Genomic DNA, 21,563 nt, shown 5'->3' on the forward strand with positions numbered 1-21,563 from the left:
ATCCAAATAATTCTAGACAGTATCATGAGCATGACCAGCAAGGGCTCAGCATCTTATAAGAGATTACTTTTTCCAGAAATTGAAACTGTGTCTCTCTCCTATTCCAGCCTGCATTAGCCTGTGTCCTGCATCTACCACCACCATTATGGGACATGAACCCGTTGTAGGACGCAGCTGTACTCTATTTAGCAAGCCAGAAGCTCAATGAGGTCCTGCAGCAAAGGTCTCCCTATATCCTTTCCTCTTGTGGGTTCAAGTCAACCAGTGACTACAGCTGGACCCCTAAGCACAGTCATGGGATACCAAGGAAGAAACACAGTGTGGTGTCAGGGTTAGACTAGGACCTGGGAAACTGGAGTTTGAATATCCACTCAGCCAGGAAGCCCACTGGGCCAGTCACTGCCACTGAGGAGAGGGAGAAAGATGCACGACACCTTGAGCTCCTTGGAGAAACAAAGTAGGATATAAATATGATGCGATAATAAAACAAAACAAAACACAAAATGGAAGGACTAGTAACCTGCATTCTGCTAAAGCTAGCAATAACTAATTCTTAACACCCACCAGTTAATGGGGAGCCTCTTGAAAATGTGTTGACTAGACACAAACACGAATCTTCCTTGTCTCCACACACAGAAATTTACAGTCTATCTGATTGTGCCAACAGGAGACAAAGGATCAACAAAAATGACCACAGCAGGAAGCTGGTGAAAAAATCGCTCAATTCTGCAATAGTTCAGTTGTCCTACTGCAATTTTAGCATGTAGTACTAGTAGCTAATTTACATTTTCCTCCTCCAAGATTCATTCGGCGTGTGTAACACGCTATTGATTTCCCTTTTTGAGATTATTCAGTTTGTACCTTCCATAACCCAAAATATATTCCCTAATCCATTTCTCGGAATGCATTCCTTTTCAGTTCCATAAAGTCAACCCCAGTGCACCCTACCCTATGACAAGCAATATTCTGAATAGGAGTTTGCACAGCCGACTAAGTAAGTAAGCCATTTACACCCCCAGCGTGTGTCTGCCTCCGCCACCTCCTTGCCTCTTAGCATCCCACTAGGCAATCCTACCACCCACCTTGGTAGCCACTGGTTAGGACTCCCTCAGGCCTCGTTTGGCCACTACCCTCTCATTCATTTGGGGCCAATTAAAAAAGCTCACTTTCAATTGCAACCTGCCCTGTTTCCAGAGACGCTTTAGATATACCAAATCATGGAGGGGGGGAAATTGCAGTGGAGCAATTACTCCCAACCCTGCTTTGGTTTGCCTTATTTGTTTTAATGTGATTGCCACACTGCCACAGGAAGAGGTGCCAAAGTAATATAACGCCATCCCTTGACACACCTCCTGCCTCAACCCCATGGAGCACAAAGGTCTGCCAAAGTATTTAGTAGTGACAACAGACCATAAGCACTGGGGCTTTGTTGTAAAGACCAACATCTGAGCTATAAAGAATCTGGGGGCGCCCATTATATAGCACTAAGGGGACCTCATTTTTTTATATAGTTTTCCAAGCTGCAATAGGTACACACAAGCTGCTGACATGGAACTAGCTGCTCTCCAGCTTCCATCCAATTTGTCTCCCCCCCCAGCTAACATAAAATACGTTCTATGGCTGGTGGCAGCTGGGCATCATCCCCAGGAGTTTGCTTTCAGAATACCCGGGGAAGGGCAGCATTCTCAACCTGGCACCCTCAGGATGTTTGGGGCTACAACTCCCAACACCAGGTTAAGATCTTCTGTCCTCTCCCCACATAAAAAAAAAAAACCCCCACAGAATAAAGCAGCTGTTAATCTCTAGTGGACTCTGAAACCCGTTGGCTGCATGGCAACAGCATTTTCTACAGCTTGGGAAACAGGAATAGCCAAATGTTCTCCCGGCCTGGATGCCAAACAAATTTGGGGATTTGCGGCAAACCCCTCCTGCCACTCAAGAGAAAATGGCTGAAAAGCAGTTGCAATTAACGGAAATTAAGATAGCAGAGCAGGGCTTTCAGAATGTCTTATCCTTGGTTCTTACACACCAAGAGGTCTGCCAACAAGGCTGTGCATGTTGACTGCAAAATGACCTCCAACATTACAAACACTGTTGTATGAAGTGGTCCGTCCCCCCGGGCATATTTATTTCTCATTTGCACCCCATTCTTCAGCCAAAAAGTCTCCCAGGGTGTCTTAAGTGCAATTGGTTAAAAGAAGACTAAACTCTCCCCACAGGCTTAGAATCTAAAACAAAAGCAAAAACGATGCAAGGGGAAAGGGAGGGAAGAGGAAAATAATCCAGTCCTTAAACAGTTGTTTCTAGAATGGCCAGCTAGCACAGCTGAGGGCCAGGAGATGCCAGGCAGAGCTAGTCTCTCACGAGCGAGCCTCCTGCTTTCCATTTCTGCTACTGAGGCAGCCTGAGGGAATGTCTGCCCCCCCAGGCGCCAGCTGAGGCGAGAGGAGGCCCAATGAGGCAATGGAGGGGAGTCCTGCTTACTAGCTTTCTCTCACTGCTTTGCCTGTCTGATGGGCAATGCCTCCTACAATGGAATTAGTTACTTCTTTATTCTGCCGCATCACCAGAAGATTGGCAGCGACGGACAAAAGGTTGGTTCAGATGCAACGACTTAATAAATCACGGCTAATTCAATGACAAACCTAGACAGCATCTTAAAAAGCAGAGACATCACCTTGCCAACAAAGGTCCGTATAGTTAAAGCTATGGTTTTCCCAGTAGTGATGCACGGAAGTGAGAGCTGGACCATAAAGAAGGCTGATCGCCGAAGGATTTATGCTTTTGAATTATGGTGCTGGAGGAGACTCTTGAGCAGGCATCCCCAAACTTCGGCCCTCCAGATGTTTTGGACTACAATTCCCATCTTCCCTAACCACTGGTCCTGTTAGCTAGGGATCATGGGAGTTGTGGGCCAAAACATCTGGAGGGCCGAAGTTTGGGGATGCCTGCTCAAGAGTCTCCTCCAGCACCATAATTCAAAAGCATCAATCCTTCGGCAAGGCTCCAATACTTTGGCCACCTCATGAGAAGAGAAGACTCCCTGGAAAAGACCCTGATGTTGGGAAAGATGGAGGGCACAAGGAGAAGGGGACGACAGAGGATGAGATGGTTGGACAGTGTTCTCGAAGCTACCAACATGAGTCTGACCAAACTGCAGGAGGCAGTGGAAGACAGGAGTGCCTGGCGTGCTCTGGTCCATGGGGTCACGAAGAGTCGGACACGACTAAGCGACTAAACAACAATAACAACAACAACAACAAATTAATTGGACATTCATTCTGCATGCCTCTCCTTCATTCCCCTCAACGGCACTTTCATCTTGCTCTCTTTCAACCATACTTTCCTGTTACGTCTGAAACGCGGTACCCTGGTTTACTGCACAGTGTCAAAGCCTCTGTAACAAGCAGAGAGTGTCCAGGACCTGCACTTCTGTCCTGATCCTCTGGCTTAACAAGTAACAATAGGCTTGATGCTACAGCATCAAGGTACAGTTTCCTGTTGCATCTGAAGCAGGGGACTGTGGCTTTAACACAAGCACAGTTCGGAAACTACCGGCTTAGTGTTTTCAAACTCTTCTGCGAAAGAGAGCACCTCTCTTTTCATTGCATGATCAAGAAAAAGAACATTTTTGCCCAACTGGAACACTTCCTCACCTTGCTGGAGGATTAGGGGAGCTCATTTGGGATTACCCATGCCTCCTCCTCTCCCCCCTCTTCCAAAAGAAAAAAAAGTCTGGAGCTTTGTGACTTTTTAGTTGAGAGAAAAGACAAGTAAGAGGAGACATGACCGAAGTTTATAGAATTATGCAGTTCTTAATTCTTGTTTGTACCCGGGACTGTATATTCTCTGCAGTGAGCATACCATATTTCGGAGCACTATAGTTCTCAGTTTAAAAGCCACAATCACAAGCCTCTCCAAGAAGCTGTTCCTACCCCCAGCTAGGTTCACACTATGTAACGAGGCAGAAAAAGCACATTAAATTTTTTCATATGCGCAGGTGGTATTGACCTAATCTCTCAAGTTTGCAGAGCAGGGTTTGTGTAACGCCAAGACTTGTTTCCAGGGGGATCGAGTTTTTAATTTAGCTGTAGCACTCAAGTTTAAAGCTGTCAAAGCAGTAATTACAACACACCAACCCAGTGAACAATTCCGCTGTCCTTTGAGACTTCACAATTCACCACATAAATAATATATCATGCCTGATTGAAAACTCATTTGAAGTGTTTGCCTATGTGCGCACGGAAACATTTCCACTCCACACCCACCCAACCCATTTTAAGACTCAAACCTAATAAAACATTACTAGCTTAACCTTATCGCTGCAGAAATTAAAGGCCAGGAAAGAAGACATCTTACTTTTAATTAAAAGACACCATTCCAGAGATTAGAAAAAGGGCTCGTTTTATATGGTTCCCCTCATCCCCCCACCTCCCACACCCCGCTGGCTAGAAAGTTTTGGGGAGGAGGCTTGAAATGGTGGTTAAAACTTTGAGGGCTGAGAAATTTATTCATTTATGGTATTTATATCTCACCTTTTAGTCTAAGGAGTTCAAGGTGGCATACATGGTTCACGCCCTCCTCAGTTAATCCCTACAATGACCCTGGGAAGTAGGTTAAACTAAGAGGCTGTGCCACCCCCTGTGAGCTTCATGTCCGAGTGGGGATTTGAACCCTGGTCTCTCCCAGGTCCTAGTCCAACACTCTAACCACTACACAGCACAGGGACAGGTAGAGGAAATGATAAATTTATTGATGGTAAGAGTGGTTTGACAGTGGAACAATTACTTAAGAGAGCCAGGTTGTGTTCTAGGCTTTGCATGTACTGAATCCAGACTGGGGAAGAAGACTTGGAGTGGCTTCAAGATGCTCTCCAGTTTATGATTCAACACCCGGCATTTTGAAGTCTCTAATTTTTTAAATAAAATTCAAAATGCACCAGAAGTCTCTCCAAACCACAGTTTTGTTTCCAGTCTCCATTGCTCCAGTTTCTTTCAAGGAGGACTCCCAGCAACAGAAAGGGAAATGGAGCAGCGACCAGCTGTTGGTCTCCTGGCTTGTGAGATGTTTCCGGAGAGCTTAAGTGCAGGTCTAAGATGTCTGCATGAATATTTAATTTTAAACAGGGCTTTTAAAAAAATGTTTATCCTTTTGGGGGGGTGGAGGGAGGGAGTTGGATTATTTAAACTGGATTTTTAATTAAAGGCCACTTTTCCAGGTCAATAAAAAAGCTGTGGTGCTTGTGGTAATCTCCTTAAGCATTATAGAGAAGGCTCCATTGGTCAGATATTACACTGCTTTATTGCTTTGCTAATGTGGCGTCAGGTGATGGAATCCCATGAGAACATAAGAAGAGCCAGCTGGATCAGACGCAATGGCCCATCTAGTCCAACATCCTGTGCTCAGTGCCCCAGTGGGAAACCAGTAAGCAGGATTCGAGCACAAAAGATCACTCTCCTCCTCCTGTGGCTTACAGCAACTGGAACCCTCTTTATCTCCGATAAACCCCATCCCTAGAATTGCTAGGCAGATCGTCCAAGTGTGGCCCACCTGGGAAATCTTCCACTGCAGTATTTCACCACCAGATCTCTGCTGTTTACTCAGTTCTCAAATGATGAATATGCATCTTCCACAAACGAGAAATGATGCTTCCTTTAGAAAGCATGAAAATTAAAATTTATCTACCCAATCGACCACAAACCCTTCTTTCTGGAAAGTTCAGGACTTTGTGTTTGCCTTTTATTTACTTTCTCACACACAAACACACCCACACGCCTTCCACAAAATAAACATTCATTGTGTAACGTGAAGCACATTAAGTGCTCTATTTAGCTGGTTTCTTCCTATGCATAACTGTTTAGAAAATATATGACAGCAAAATAGACTTAAATTGCCACTCTTCCCCTCCCACAACCACCACGGGTATGTAGCACAATCTCCGTGCCTGTCTACTCAGAAGCAAGTCCGGTGAAATCAACAGGGCAGGGTTGCAGCCTTAATCATCCTTGATGAAAAGCAACCTAGCCCTTGTAAAATGCTTTGCAAGGGATAAGCACCTCAATCTTAACTCAAGTGAGGCTCTTTGCTTGGGGGGGGGGGGCGGGCGGATCAGAAATCGGTGTATTGTTGGCTCTGCCATACCTTGTGGAAATGCTCAATGAGGATCTCCACCACAATGTTCTGAAACTTGATGTTCATCATCGCAGCGACGGTATCCTCCTGGGCTCGCATGAGTGTGGGGCCGAATATGACCCCCATGTTAGATGGAGACATCAGGTTCTCCCGGCTGTGTTCGCACACACTGTCAGGAGAGGAAAAAGAAAGCAAGAAAATTAGTGTGGAAATGAGAGGAGCATCTGATCGGGGATTCTGGATCCGAAATTCCATGAACTGCAAGGCTTGGTTTCCCAACTACAGCTGTTTGTGGACAGGGGGAGCCTGACCACTGTATGTCGTGCATTAGTAACCTCAAAGCTGGACTGCTGTGATGTGCTCTATGTGGGGCTGCCCTTGGGCCTGGTTCGGAAGATGCAGCTGGGGCAGGGTACTGCAGCCAGATGAGTGGCATAGCTAGGGCTTTTGCCACCTGGGGCGGTCACTGAGTTTGCCGTCCCTCTTGCTGTTCCTCATCTGGAAACTCTGCTGGCTTGCCGCAGCCCTCCCCTCCGCTATGAGAGTCTTTCCCTTCTGTCCCCGTCCCCCTGCTAATGAAGGGGCAGGAAGGAACTTGATTCCCAGACTCCACCTCTTTGCTTTGCTTGTATTGCCACCCCAGGCTGGAATAGGAGAGCTCAAGTACTTTTAAAATAAACATTATGAATAGCAGCAGCATCTGACATGCTGACTTGTACTGCACGGCGCAGGATCTCATACAACTCACCGAACACAAGAATATATATGCTATCGTACTATACATTTTAGAAAACTATGACAAACCCATAAAAACACACTAATAGTTCCCCCTCTCAGTATCCCCAGGTCTTGGAGAACTTCAGCCAGGGCTGAGACTCCTTGAGGGGATTGCTGGAGATGGAAGTACAAACACTCATAGCCTCAGATCCAGAACACTTGCTGTGCACACGAAGGCAGACTCCCTTCGAGCAAACTCAGACTTCTACAAATCCACCATAATAAGCATGGCAACAGGTACCCCCTACTCATGCTAAAGGTAAAGGTAAAGGGACCCCTGACCATTAGGTCCAGTCATGACCAACTCTGGGGTTGTGGCGCTCATCTCACGTTATTGGCAGAGGGAGCTGGCGTACAGCGTCCGGGTCATGTGGCCAGCATGACTAAGCCGCTTCTGGCAAACCAGAGCAGCACATGGAAAAACCGTTTACCTTCCCACCAGAGCGGTACCTATTTATCTACTTGCACTTTGACGTGCTTTCGAACTGCTAGGTTGGCAGGAGCTGGGACCGGGCAACAGGAGCTCACCCCGTCACGGGGATTCGAACCGCTGACCTTCTGATCGGCAAGCCCTAGGCTCTGTGGTTTAACCCACAGCGCCACCCATGCTACAGTTTGTGATTATTATTACTTATATATTACTTTTCCATTTGCCTTCTCTCTGGGGCAAAGATTGCTACTGTAATCTACCAAACCCTTGGCACGTGTTTAGAGAGGAGTGGCGGAACCACCACACTGGGGGTCCGGGAGAAAGGCCGGGATCTCCTCCTGCCCTCTTCCTGCCTCCCCCCAGCCCCAGACATGATGGGCTGCTCTGCCGCCCCCTCAGATCCCCAGAACACCATCAAGGCCCTAATGAACTAAATAGCAGACAACAAAGCAGGTCATGGGTTGCTCATGCACGACTTCCTCAGGGAGAGCCTTTCCGCCTCCTCGCTCTCCCTTCCCGCCAGCCTACATGACACCCCCTTCCCCCCCCACTCCAGCCCTTTAACCAAGCAATAAAACTACCGCGGAGCCTTCCTCATGCTTGCCATCTTAGCTGCTCCCTGCTTTCCTCCTCCGTTCAGCCAGTGGGGACCCCGTCACCCGCCTCTCCCACCACCCAGTGCAATATGCTCCCTGCACCCCACTTCCCCCACCAGTGAGCCAGATTGTTTGTGGGAGCTTCTGGCCAAGGGTGTGCTGGCTGCCAAGCCAGGCTTAAATTCCTTGCATTAATTTACAAGCCCTGAACGACCTTAGGGACCTCGCCTGAGTACTTATAATATCCCAACTCAAAAGCTGAGATAACCTGCAAGAATGTTGCTGGTCATTCCCTGAGTTGGCAGGGTTCATTTGAAAAGGAAAGGAAACCAAGCCTTTATGGTCAGCTGCCCAGTCCTGTCAACTCGCTGCCGCTGGAGATTCAGCAGGCCCCTTTGCGCTAACGTTTAAAACACCCGCTGAAAACTTTTCTGTTCTGCCAGACCTATGCAGGCAATTAAGAGGACATCCCCCACAATGGGCTATTGATGCCTGTTTTAAATTTATTTTTGCTTTAAACTTGTTTTTATTCTTTCAAGACATTATTGTTTGGTCTTTATCTTTTTAACGCTCTACAGTATTTTGTGATTTAGCAGTTTATAGATATTCAAGCAAGCAAGCAAGCAAACAAACAAACAACACCACCCCATGGTGAAGCAACATGAGATTCTTCTGCATTATTATTCATTAATAGAAATATATTAAAGCAATTTACAGTAATAAAAACATAAAAAGCATACAGTAAAAGCATTAAAAAAGTTAAAACCAAACACCAGTAAACTATTGTGGAAGGATGCCCTCTTTATTGCCTGCATACACCTGGCAGAATGTTTTCAGCAGGCTTTTAAAAGTTGGCACAGAAGGTACCCACTGAAGTCTCTAGTAGTCACAGTGTTCCACTGCGCTGGCCCAATGATGCCCATTGTTATCGAATGAGCCTCTCCTGCTCATTTTGTGTGATGGGGTATCAATGGAGGGGGGTTAAATTACTGCATTAAAACGGAAGAAGAGCCTGCTGGATTAGGCCAATGGCCCACCTAGTCCAGCATCCTGTTTCCACATTGGGAACATCCAACCTGATGTCCGACCACAGCAGCATTCTGCCCAAAAGCAATTCCCAGTAATTGGTATTCAGAGGCATACTGGCTCTGACAGTGGGGAACATACTCTTGCAAACTCTAAAAATGAAGCTTGGAGACATTTCATGTGCACTTCAGAAAGGTGGCAAAAAAGTAGATTTGACATCCTTCAGATGTATACGTGGGTGTCTTCTGCTGTGCTCCCGCCTGTTATTAATTCTCTTTTCTTTACACAAGCACTTTTGCTTTGGCAGTTTTGATACTTTTGTGTAATGTTGGAAATTTTGATTGCTTCTTTAAAGTTCAAGCCAATGCTTTAAGCAAATGTTAATGGGTTTGGTCATAAACTAGCTTGAGGCTGTGGTTTAATAAATTTGCAAAAGAGAAAGGGAGAGGCAAAAAAAAATAACCCACATGCCAGCAATGACAAACCCATGTGGGGAACATGTCACAGGTAAATCATAGCTCTGTGGCTCCCAAACTTTTTTGAGGGCGCTGGGACCCTGTGTTCCAGAAACTCATCCCCAGTGCACCTTACCCTATGAAAAGCATCATAGCAGAATTGCCTGCCCAATAAAATTCAAAACATTAGTGAGTAATTGCAAAACCCAATTAAAATGATTTAGCTTAATTAATTCTACAAAAGGTTGATAGACTTGATCCAGCGATGCCGGGTTTTCGAAGTCCACCTACAGTGCCCGCCCCTGCCACCTCCTTGGGTCTTAGAGCTCCCCTAGGTAATCCCCCCACCCCACAAGGCTGATCCCTCCACTATGAGATCCACCGCCATAGATGAACATGCCTCTTTTGCACCATAAAGGGGGACAAGGAGACACACTGAGAGAACCCACCGCGCGCAGTGGAGAGTGCGCTCCCCATGAGGCAGGTGGCGAGCGGAAGACCTGGAGGGGCAGTGACTGAGCCGCGATGGACCCTGGCGGCGGTGCTGCCTGCCACCTGAGCCGCCTGAGTGCAACGCCTCCTGACCGCCGCTGTTTCCCACTCCGCCATCTCCACATCCGGCCTTGGATCCACCCACCCCGCCTGCCTCGTGGGGAGCGCTCTCTCCCTTGCGTGCAGTGGGTTCTCTCAGCGTGTTTCATTGTCCCCCTTTTCAGCACCATGAGCTGGCTGCGTCTTTAGTGCTCACCATGTGCTGCACTAGGGGGCAGCAGGGGTGCTGGAGGTATGAATGACTATCAGACTTTGAGAAGTTGCTATCACTGGATCAAGTTCATCCATTTTGTGCTGAATTAATTTATCTAAATAGTATTCATTGAGTTTTGAATAAATGTGCAATCAATTCTTACTCCTCCTCTTCCTCTTCTTCGTATCATATTATTATTATTATTATTATTATTATTATTATTATTATTATTATCATCATCATCATCTTCCTTAGTGGGTTATGCAAATCACTATTTTTAATGATGCTTTTTATAGTGTGGGGGGCATTTGGGGTGACTTTATGGAACCAAGGGGGTGTGAAAAGGTTTGGGAACCACTGCTTTATTATTTTTCAGTCTTTGTTTTCTTTCTTTTTGCCATGTTTGTAAGTCTTAACAAAACCAATAAAATATGGAAGGAGAAGGAGGATTTCAAGAAATCTTTGGCATTAAACGGATTTGGTGATTTGCTTAGATTAAGTAACGTATAAGGAGAGGTATTTGCTAGTTTAAAAAAGAAAGATAATACACCTGTGGTAGGTGGCTTAAATAAAGGAATTTAAGAAAGTGAGTTAAGAGAGGTAAAAATCAGAGGAAACGATATGTGAACAATCAGAAGTATTTTCTTTTCTTTTAATTTTCTTTTTCCTTTTTTCTGTTTTCGTTGCGAAATTCTATATTTAGATATTTGGATTTCATCTTGTTTTTATTTAAATTTCCTTTTGTATATATCATTTGATATATATTATGTTGAGCACAAGCTTAGATGAAATTTCATTTTGAATATTTTTTTGGCTTTTGGTATTTTTATATATTTCTTTTTTTCCTCTGTCTATTAAAAAATTTGTAAATCCTTTTCTTTTGTTGTGTTTGCTTCTGTTATAATTTGTAATGTTTTAAAGAATTGAAATAAAGATTTTTAAAACCTTAAAAAAAAATCTTTGGGGTCGATGAAGCCTGCAACAAAATCTATGCCAGAAGACTGCAACCAGAAAGAGGAGAGGGCTGGAGATTATCATCTACATCACACCCAGCAATTGGACAATGAAATTTCAAATTGCCAAAACCAGGCATATTTTCCTCTGACAAGCATTTGAGTGGTGCTTTGTTGGAGAAGAAGAAAAATCACATTTCTAAAACTGATTTTCCTGAGATCTGGAAACAATAAAACCCTCCTGCTCTGAAAGTCAAGGCTTGTTGTCACACATCCTCCTTGCAGTACCAGAACTGCAATAGCCTCCCTTTTCTAGAATATTATTATTTATTAAACTTACTGGTTCTTTATTTTACATAAGTAAACAATAAATAAATACCGCATTCATGAAAAACAAAATCTAAAACATCTACACATTTTTAAAAACTAGATTGCAACGCAAACACACCTGCACAAAAGGGCCACAGATAACCAAAAGCCAGAGGCCTGACAAAAGTCTGCTGCCACCAGCAGTCTCCCTGGGGAGAGAATCCCACAAGTGGGGAGCCGCCACCGAAAAGGCCCTGTTCTCGTGTTGCCATGCTCCAGAACAGGAACATGAAGGAGGGCCTCAGATGGTGACTCCAGGGTTTGGGTCAGTTCATATGGAGAGAAGCAGTCACTGGGGTATTGGGGTCCTGAGCCGTTTAAACCCAGCACTCTGAACTGGAAACTAATTGGTAACCAGGGCAGTCGGGGCAAGCTGGCATTATGTACCCATCATGGGCTACCCCGAAGCAGAGAGAGGATGTGTTAGGCCATCACCAACAGCCAAGACTCCGTTGGGTCTATAGTTCAATCCACATTCTGCTGCACCACACATACACACCATGAAGGCAAAATCCTGACAAGCAACCCTTCTGTGGAAGGCGACTCTGACAGAATCACATGTCAACTGTGGATGGGGCCTAATGCCAGCAGTGGGTGTGCCCAGAGACTAATAATAATAATAATAATAATAATAGTACTGTGTCCAACCCCTTCCTTCTCTCTCCCCACCCCCTTGTATAGATCACTCTTGCTGGAGCAAGGAGTTTCTGGAATCAGGCTCAGGGCACAGTTGAGCAGCTGCCAACCCCCCTGCTTTACAGTAGGAATCTTGCATAGAACCGCCAACTTACTGGACCAGGTGCCTGATGATCATTTCTAGCATCTCTCGGTTTTTGTCAGGGAGTTTATAGACAAGGGAATGGATCGCCCCCAGCCTATAATCCAGGTTCTCAGACTCTAGGAAGGAGGGGGGGAAAAATCAGATTTTCAGTTTGACGTAAATACACAGAGGCTTCGCTTCTGGTGCAAACAGCAGCTGGTGGGTGTGTTTAAGCAGGACGTGTCAATTGGTGGAGTTACATTGGCTCCCCCAGGGTTGCTGCTTTCAAAACAAAACGCATGTGCAATAACTCAATCTTTTAGCCTGGCAGCACCTACCGACATCAGGCAGGTGCCACCTGTTAAAACGTTTTTATTTTGGCAACTCTACCTAGATGTTTACAAATCTGGAGTGAATTCTAAACTGTTTTTAATCTTTTCACATTTTGAGAAGCCTTAAATTATTGTTGTTGAATTTATTATTTTTTTACCTTTACCTGTTGAAATTTTCTTATTGGTAATTTTACTGTTTTATCTTTTTTGTAAACTGCTTGGAGGTGCGTTTAGGGCGAGGGAACCCAAGTAGTATATAAATTGGATTAAATGATAATAAATATTAACAGCACCAAGCAACAGTTACTCTTGGCTGCGATGAAAATCAGTGGCACAATACGATTCTGCTAAAATCTTGCTGAGGGCAGGGAGGATTTCGTGCAGAAACAAGTGGAACTCAAAACACAGGCAGTTTCTTATTTAGACACAGCTCATAGCATCTGAAAAAGAACTGGGAAGAACAGAGAAGTCAGACAGCAAAAAGAGGGAATTGTTGATGGCCCGGGTAAGTTTTCAATACAGTTTCCCCCTGCTTGTCTGTTTAGCCTGAGACTGAGGCGTAAGATGAGAACCATCTTCAAATATCTGAAGGGCTGTCTCATGGAAGATGGAGCAAGCTTATCTTGTGCTGCTCCAGAAGGCTGGATCCAAAACAATGAATTCAAATGGAAATTTTGACTAAACATCAGGGAGAACTTTCTGGTTCTGATTTTCTGAGAGCCGTTTCGAGGGTGGAATGGTCTCCCTTGGAAGGTGGTGGACTCTCCTTCCTTGGAGGTTTTTAAGCAGAGGTTGGATGGCCACCTGCCAGAGATTCTTTAGCTGTGATTCCGGCACCTCCAGGGGCTGTACTGGATGACCCTCGTGATTCCTTTCCAAAGCCACATTTCCACCGTCTCACCATTTAAACTAGAAGAATCCTTCACTCTTACGCATGCATTTTCCCATGCAGCTCTGTCTCCACATACACACCATGCTCTCCAGCTGTTTTGGGCTACAACTCCCATCAGCCACAGCCAGCACAGCCACATAATGCTGGGTTGATGGGCGTTGTAGTCCAAAACTGGTAGAGGTTAGAGGGATTGATTGATTGACAAACTGTCCTCCCAGGGTCCTGGCTCTGCCCCAAAGCACCTTTGCAGTCAAGGTGCAGAGGGGGGAGCATTCTTGCTGAGTGATGACAGGCCTCCAAGATGCCTCTGCAATTGGCCACTGAGCCAAGGAGAATCTTCTGACAGTAAGAGCTGTTTGACAGTGGAACAGACTCCCGTGAGAGGTAGTGGAGGTTTTTAAGCTGTCATGTATGATCTAACTGAGATTCTTGCATTGCAGGGGGTTGGACTTTGGGTCCCTTCCAACTCTACAATTCTATTATTCCATGCTATTTTGTCTGTACGGCAGCATGGGACTCACATGTTACATGTCAACTGGGGTGTGTGTGTGTGCAGATTCTCCTTGGCTAGACTTCTCCCTGTCCTTCAATCAAGCCCAGAGCTCCAGGCCATTGATCTCCACTTGCCCCAGCTCAGCACAGAATGCAACCTTTTACCACCTGTGGCAAGTCTGTGCTGCATTACACCTCTACTCCAGATCAGCTGGGCTCTTGTGACCCCAATGATAGAGATTGACCCTGAGATAGTACAGTGTGAAGCTTAATTTTCGCAAATTTCTTCAGTGAGGGGTCTTTAAAATATGTTCTTGGGTGTGAGGGATTACAACCTGCTATTAATCGGATAACATTTAGCTTGTTAAGTCTACGTTTAATGAAGAAGCACATAAACTGCTTTCAGAAAAATCAAGGAATTTTAATTTTACCTTCTGCAAATGTCAGGTGATGATAATTAATTTATTAACAAATATTAATATTACTTTGCAAGTACTTGGCAATCATTTTTAATGATCGCTATGTTATTTTACACACGTTTTACTGACCAAGCAACGATAAATTGTATTAATTCAACCTGTGGGATAGGATGCGAGAAGGTAAGTTGTGGATGCTCTCTTGCACTTGCTTAAGAAAGCCTATACTTCAAGCTAGCTTGCAAACCCGCAACCACTCACAGAGAAACAGGGAGAGGAGCCTGGATGTCAAAAACGGGAAGCACCAGGGAACTCATTACAGCCAGCAGGAGTTCAATCAAGATGACCAGATTCTTGATTTATCCACTTATTTAATTAGACTGTTATCTGGGCCCCAGCAATACAATACTGTGCAAATTTGGACTGTCGACCTAATTGAAAGATTTCAGAGTTAATTAACCGTGCTGCTTTGATTGTCCATGGAACAATCAATTAAAAAGGAGGGGAAACATTGGCCATGACATCCTCAAGTGAGATTTGCTGTTCTTGCCCTAGATCAGTGGTTCCCAAAGTGGGTAGTACTGCAAGGGGCAAGGGGGTAGCAGGGGAAGCACCGGAGGCTATAAGACTTTGAAAAGCAGGTAACACAGGATCAAGTCCATCAATCTTGATGAATTAAACTCAATAGTTTTAATCCGATTTTGGATACACGTGCAATGAATTGTTACCGTTTCAAATTTGATTGCATTATTATCTTCCTTAGTAGGCATACACAATACAAAAAAGAAAAGGGGGGCAGTTGGGAGGAGGAGGAAGGTAAGTAGTAGGACCTGCCTTGGTTTGTATGAGGAGAGGAGGCACATGTATCTGTTTTCTATGTGCTATCACCTCCTTTACAGAATATGAGAAAGGGGTTGTTCCAAGGCGCTTAGCACAGATCTAACATTCCAGGGAATAGAACCTTGTCCTCATCGAGCAAAGGAGCTCACACCCTCCAGAAAACTACTCTTAATAGCAGCTCACCACCACCCTGCTCCCAGGCACTTACTGGCAGCTAAGACCAATTCTTTGTGAAGCTTATACGTCATGACAGGTTCAGAGAGATTCCTGTGGTGGGGAGGAAGAAAGAGAGAGTGCAATGCATAAGTTCCATAGGAAATAGGAAGGCACAGCTGTGCTCTACTCAATCTGCAACAATTTGTATGTTGTTGTTGTTTTAAAAAATCTCAATAAATTCCATCAAGACCAGTCTATAGTCCAAGGACCTGGCGATATGAGTTGAAGTTTCCTTGTTTCGTGGACAAGGACACAGCTCAGAGGAAGAGCTCCTGTTTTGCATGCAGAAGGACCTCGGTCACTTCCTCAGCATCAGGTGAGCACAGCTGGGAAAGATTTCCACAGACACCTTGAGTGGACAGAATTGGGCAAATGGAGCAGCGGTCTAAGGCAGTGCTCACAGGAAAAGACAAGTGCAGTGAAACGCAGGAAAGCTGTTTTTAACCAGCTCCACGCCCTCTGTCCACCCACTCTGTGCAGATTAGCTAGATAAAGGTCAGAGATTTAGAAAGCAGAAACTGAGACAGAAGAACTTACCTGAGGTAGAACTTCAAGGAGCTTGTAATTGTCTTGATGTCCCAGTCACTATTTTGGAAGTCCACATCTCCTGGGCACTTTGAGTCTGGAGGGAGGAAAAGAGAAGAGGCAAAAAAATAAATAAAAAGGTTTAGAAAACAGACCAGGAAACCACAGTTTGTAACTACTTGTTCTGTGAAAGGAAGCAATTAAGACATTTCAGGCTCAACAGTCTGAGAAAACCAGAGTGCTACACCACCTTCCACTGGTGCTCCACTTGAAATTTGCTCTCCTAGTTTATTTTCATTTTATTGTTCCCAATGACAACCCCAATGGGATTCCTTTTTGGTATTGAAAGAAGGCCAAGGGGGAAGCGCAGAGAATATCCAGCACATGGTCCCCGTAACCATGATCCAAGTAACCACAACATTTTTGTGGAAGTGCAATACAGTATTTAATGGAGAAAGTGGCACCCCCAAATTTCCACGGGGGGGGGGGGTAAGAACAGCTCGAAAGTGTGAGCAGAGGAGCTACCAGGGGCTCTCCAAAGGACAGGTGCATCTCTCCACTACCACCACCCTGGGTTATTAATTTACTTACATATTTATAAAAATATATTTAGATACCACCGTGTCACAATAATATATCAGGGCAGTTTACAACAGTAAAAAATAGATAAAAACATACAATGGAAGCATATGAAGTTAAAAGGAAAGACGTTTTTTAAAAATGCCGGTAACCCAATGTGAAAGGATGTATTCTTCATTGCCTTTGTTGTTGTTGGCTTCAGTCTCTCCTGCAAGACGAGGGAATAGTTTTCTTGATTGTTGGTCCAAAGGCTTTCTTCAAGCCTTCATATATTTGGTGAGTGCTGTCACTGTCAGCAGTGAGTTGAACGCTCCAAGGCAGCTTTAGTAAGTAGTCATTGGCACATCGCCTGGCAATCCGCTGGGCATCACTTTCTCAGTGTAGAAAGCATCTTTCAACAGGGTGGTTCACAAAAGACTTGTGCTTTGCAGCAATAACAGGCTCTGTGTCTTTTATGCCGGCCTCAAACCAGTCGTAGATCTGTTGCTCTCTTTGATTGCCTCTGTCGTAGGTTGCCTCTTTGATGCAGCTCCACCTTGCTTTGTTTGATGCTGTCAGCTCAGTAGAGCTTGTTCAATGGAATCAGAGAAACATTCACCGTAGACTCCACCGTGGGAGCAGGGCCAGGGCGGGAGAGTGCTGGAGCCCTGTCTAGTCATGTTTCATGGGATCAATTTCAATCTGTTACCTCCGAGGATGTGGACAGGCTGCTTGGACGAGTGAAACCAACCACCTGTCTCCTTGACCCTTGCCCATCCTGGCTAATAAAAGCGAGCCGGGAAGGGCTGGGCGATGGGCTCTGTGGGGTGGTAAATGCTTCCCTCTATGAGGGAGTATTCCCAGACCCGCTGAAAGAGGCGGTCATTAAACCGCTTTTTAAAAATCTTTAGACGCTTTTTAAAAATCTTTAGATGCGGCTAATATGGCCAGCTATCGCCCAGTCTCAAATCTTCCATTCCTGGGCATGGTGATTGAGCGAGTGGTTGCTGAACAACTCCAGGCACGCCTGGAATAAGCGGATCATTTGGATCCCTTCCAGTCGGGATTCAGGCCTCATCATGGGACTGAAACTGCCCTGGTTGCACTGGTTGATGATCTCCGGCAGGCTAGGGACAAAGGTGAGAGCTGTTTCCTAGTCCTGCTGGATCTCTCAGCGGCTTTTGACACCATCGACTATAACATCCTTCTGGACCGTCTAGAGGGTTTGGGAGCTGGGGGCACTGTTATACAGTGGTTCCGCTCCTTCCTCCTGGGCCATGTTCAGAAAGTGGTGGGGGATGAGTGTTCAGACCCCTGGGCTCTCACTTGTGGGGTGCCTCAGGGTTCTGTCCTCTCCCCCATGCTTTTTAACATCTACATGCAGCCGCTGGGAGAGATCATCAGGGGGTTTGGGCTGGGTGTTCATCAGTATGCGGATGATACCCAGCTCTACCTCTCTTTCAAATCAGAACCAGTGAAGGTGTGAGTGCCTGGAGGCGGTTGGAGGATGGATGGTGGCTAACAGATTGAGGCTGAATTCTGACATGACAGAATTACTGTTCGTGGGGGACAGGAGGCGGGCAGGTGTGCAGGATTCCCTGGTTCTGAATGGAGTAACTGTGCCCCTGAAGGACCAGGTGCACAGCCTGGGAGTCATTTTGGACTCACAGCTGTCCATGGAGGCGCAGGTCAATTCTGTGTCCAGGGCAGCTGTCTATCAGCTCCATCTGGTACGCAGGCGGAGACCCTACCTGCCTGCAGACTGTCTAGCCAGAGTGGTTCATGCTCTAGTTATCTCCCGCTTGGACTACTGCAATGCGCTCTACGTGGGGCTACCTTTGAAGGTGACTCGGAAACTACAACTAATCCAGAATGCGGCAGCTAGACTGGCGACTGGGAGCGGCCGCCGAGACCACATAACACCGGTCTTGAAAGATCTACCAGATGGGCGGGGTATAAATAATAAATTATTATTATTATTATTATTATTATTCACAAAGTTCAGGTATGACTGTTCTGACAGTGTTGATTTGAGGCCACACTTTCTGCTTGTACCTTATGGCAATCAGGTTGAACTTATAACTCGTAACTGCTGCCTCCTGTATTGCTTTTTCTGCATTTGCAGCACCGAAATCACCTTTCTGGGGTGCAAGCCTGTGCAGTGTGCATGGAGGTCCTGGGCTGCCCAGACAACAAGACCGCCTGATGTGGTCCAAAGGAAAGGAAAGCAATACATTTGGCACCAGGAGTTGCTGGAAGGAGGTATACAAGACACCATCCAATCACCTAAAGAGACTCCACTCTGGTTACTGCACACAGCTGGTGGAATAGAAGTTTTTAGCAGGTAGTTAAAAAGTTGAAGCAGAAGGTACCTGCTGAATCTCCAGTGGCAGAGAGTTCCACAAGACTGGGCCCGTGATGCTAAAGGCTTGGCTTCTCACTGTCACCAAATGAGCCTCGCCAACTTGCCAAACAACCAACGATGTTCCTCCAGATGATCTCAGTGATTAAGTTGGGATACTATAAGGTTCAGGTGAAGTTTACCCTGGACCTAGGTTGTTCAGGGCTTTGTAAATCAATGCAACCTGGCTCGGTAATAGATGGGCAGTGCAGTGCAGCTGTTTTAACAGTGGTGTCACATGCCCTCAGCAGAAGCTCCCACCAGCAATCTGGTTGCAGTGCTCTGCACCAGCTGGAGCCTCTGAACCAGGCCCAAGGGTAGTCCTTCACAAAGTGCATTGCAGTAATTCAGTCTCGGGGTTCCCAGAGCATGGACTACAGTGGCCACGCTAGAATTTGCACCTAGAATTTCTAATCCATTGCAGCTCTATGTTTTGTTAGTGTCAAGTAGGATCGATGGTGCCAGAAGCAGTAGCAGTAGCAAACTGGTCAACCAAACTAAAGCACATTTAACAAACCCCAGCAGGGTCTCTCGATAGAAAGCACACGGAGCTATTTGCCCAGAGGAAAGGCGGGAGGACTATTAACAGCCATCAAACACACTTTGTCCCATGCAATTAATCATCGGAGACTGTGACCCTGCCTTGTACAACTCAAGACTCTGCAGGAATCCAATATAACAACTGCAAGGGAGAGCACAGCCAAGTGTTTTGAAACAACAACAACAACAAAAAGGCAGCCAAGGAAGTAAGGTTCTTACAGGAATCAGCAGGCACTTCGCTGATTGGCAATAAAAAGGACCTGCTCAGAAAGTGACGGGGAGCCAGGAGATTTATTTCTTAGAAAGTGTCGATATTAACACCATCATAGCAGCCAGCTGGCCCTGACTCCAAACAACCACGTGGCTTCCACAATGATGTAATGGGAAAGAGTTGGCAGACCGAGTCCCCTCCAGCCTTCATGCAAAGCCCCCCACTAAGACCTTGAAAGAGTGGTACCATGATTTACTTTTTGTAAGCCCAAGGCCTCCTCACAGTGTAAGAGCCTGCTGGATCAGGCCAACGGCCCATCCGGGCTTGGTTCCTGTGCTCACTGTGGCCAAATGGTCCTTACTGACCTAGGAATCTAGATAGACTGCCTCTGGGTCTGGAGCTTCCATAAGAGCATCAGAAGAGCCCAGCTACTGGACCAGGCCAATGGGCTATCTGCAAGCCATTCCTGCTCTGAAATATAGGAATGTAAGAGCATAAGAAGAGCCAGCCGGATCAGGCCATTGGCCTATCTAATCCAGCATCCTGTTCTCACAGTGGCCGAATGGGAAACCACCAAGCAGACTTCGAGCACAAGAGCAGTCTCCTCTCCTGATGTTTCCAGCAGCTGGGATTCAGAAGTATTGCTGGCCCCAAATGCAGAGTAAACATCAACAGCCCCTCTCCTCCATGGATTAGTCCAATCCTCCTTTAATGCCATCCAAATTGGTAGACATCATTGTTTCCTTGCAGAACTTTTAGGTTTGACCTTGCATCCAGAACCTTCAGATTTCCTTAATTAAAGCCCCTCTATCTTATTTTTCTGACTTCTGAAAGCTTGCTGCTCTCTGAATTCCAACAGTTTCAACTACAGTTTCTCTAAAAGCCTCACCGGCCGTTTATTTTTTCACCCTCTCCTGAAATGTCAATACTTGCTCTCCGTGTGCACATGCCTTTATCAGGTTTGATGGTCTGCTTTCTTCCTAACAGCCTGGGAAGCCTTGTGTCATTCTGCAAGCTTTATTTCTCCCCTTGGTCTCAAGAAAATAAACTCTCTCGCTCAATCTACAGCTGCCCTTTCTCCCAAAACCTACAGCAGTTGTGAACCATTAGCTGCATCCCCACCCTAACTCCTCATTTGTACTTCAACTTTTCGAATATTCTGCACTTGACCAAACTCTCCCTTTTGCATTTCTCCATTTTTCTGGTGCTCCACCAAGCACCTCCTACCCCTGAACTGTGCCAGATGGGCTATAGGAACAACTGTTCAGAATGGATGCCTGAGTTTGGTGTGTGTGTGTGTGTGTGTTTAATATAGAGATCATAAGCTTTGGGCAGTCTTGCTTTGAGTGTAAGCCACTGTGGAAGCCTTTTGGACTGAAGTGTAGGGTACCAAATGCATTCTTTCTCTCTTTCAATCCCTTCCTGTTCCAAAGATTGTAGGCTGAGCATTTATCCCTCTGCAGATAATCAGACCAAACGTGAAGACAGGCATAATTCAAAGTAATCTCTCTTCTTCCCTTTCCAAATCTACAATCTTGGTCAGGTTATATGATTGAGCCATCTTACAGCTGAAGAAGTTTGTGGTGTCTTGGGGAATGCCAATGGAACACAGGAGCCTACAAGAGTCCTCTGACTAGCAGATCAACAGGGAGAAAAGATGCTGTAAAGACCCAATTCTCTCATGCATCAAGGCCCCTTGTTTGTTTGTTTGTTTGTTTGTTTGTTGCATTTATATCCCACCTTTTTCTCCAAGGAGCTCAAGGTGTCATACATGACTCTCCCCTTCCTCAATACCACAACAACCCAGTGAGGTAGGTTAGGCTGAGAGGCAATGACTGGCCATCAGGGTCATACGCAGGGAGTTTCATGGCTGAGTGGGAGGATTTGAACCATGGTC

General features: G+C 45.7%; 1 protein-coding gene across 1 annotated transcript in view; it reads right to left on the reverse strand.

Moving 5' to 3' along the window:
* OPHN1 (oligophrenin 1) overlaps positions 1 to 21,563 on the reverse strand; it is a 130,699-nt gene that overhangs the window by 28,624 nt on the left and 80,512 nt on the right. Inside the window, exons 16-19 of the mRNA XM_035113211.2 lie at positions 15,969 to 16,053; positions 15,424 to 15,482; positions 12,275 to 12,380; positions 6,142 to 6,301 (exon numbers count right to left, since the gene is read on the reverse strand). Coding sequence (XP_034969102.2) covers positions 6,142 to 6,301; positions 12,275 to 12,380; positions 15,424 to 15,482; positions 15,969 to 16,053 — 410 coding nt within the window. The remainder of the gene's footprint in view (positions 1 to 6,141; positions 6,302 to 12,274; positions 12,381 to 15,423; positions 15,483 to 15,968; positions 16,054 to 21,563) is intronic.

This window comes from Zootoca vivipara, chromosome Z (genome assembly GCF_963506605.1).
Source record: "Zootoca vivipara chromosome Z, rZooViv1.1, whole genome shotgun sequence".
In the NCBI taxonomy this organism is placed as follows: domain Eukaryota; kingdom Metazoa; phylum Chordata; class Lepidosauria; order Squamata; family Lacertidae; genus Zootoca; species Zootoca vivipara.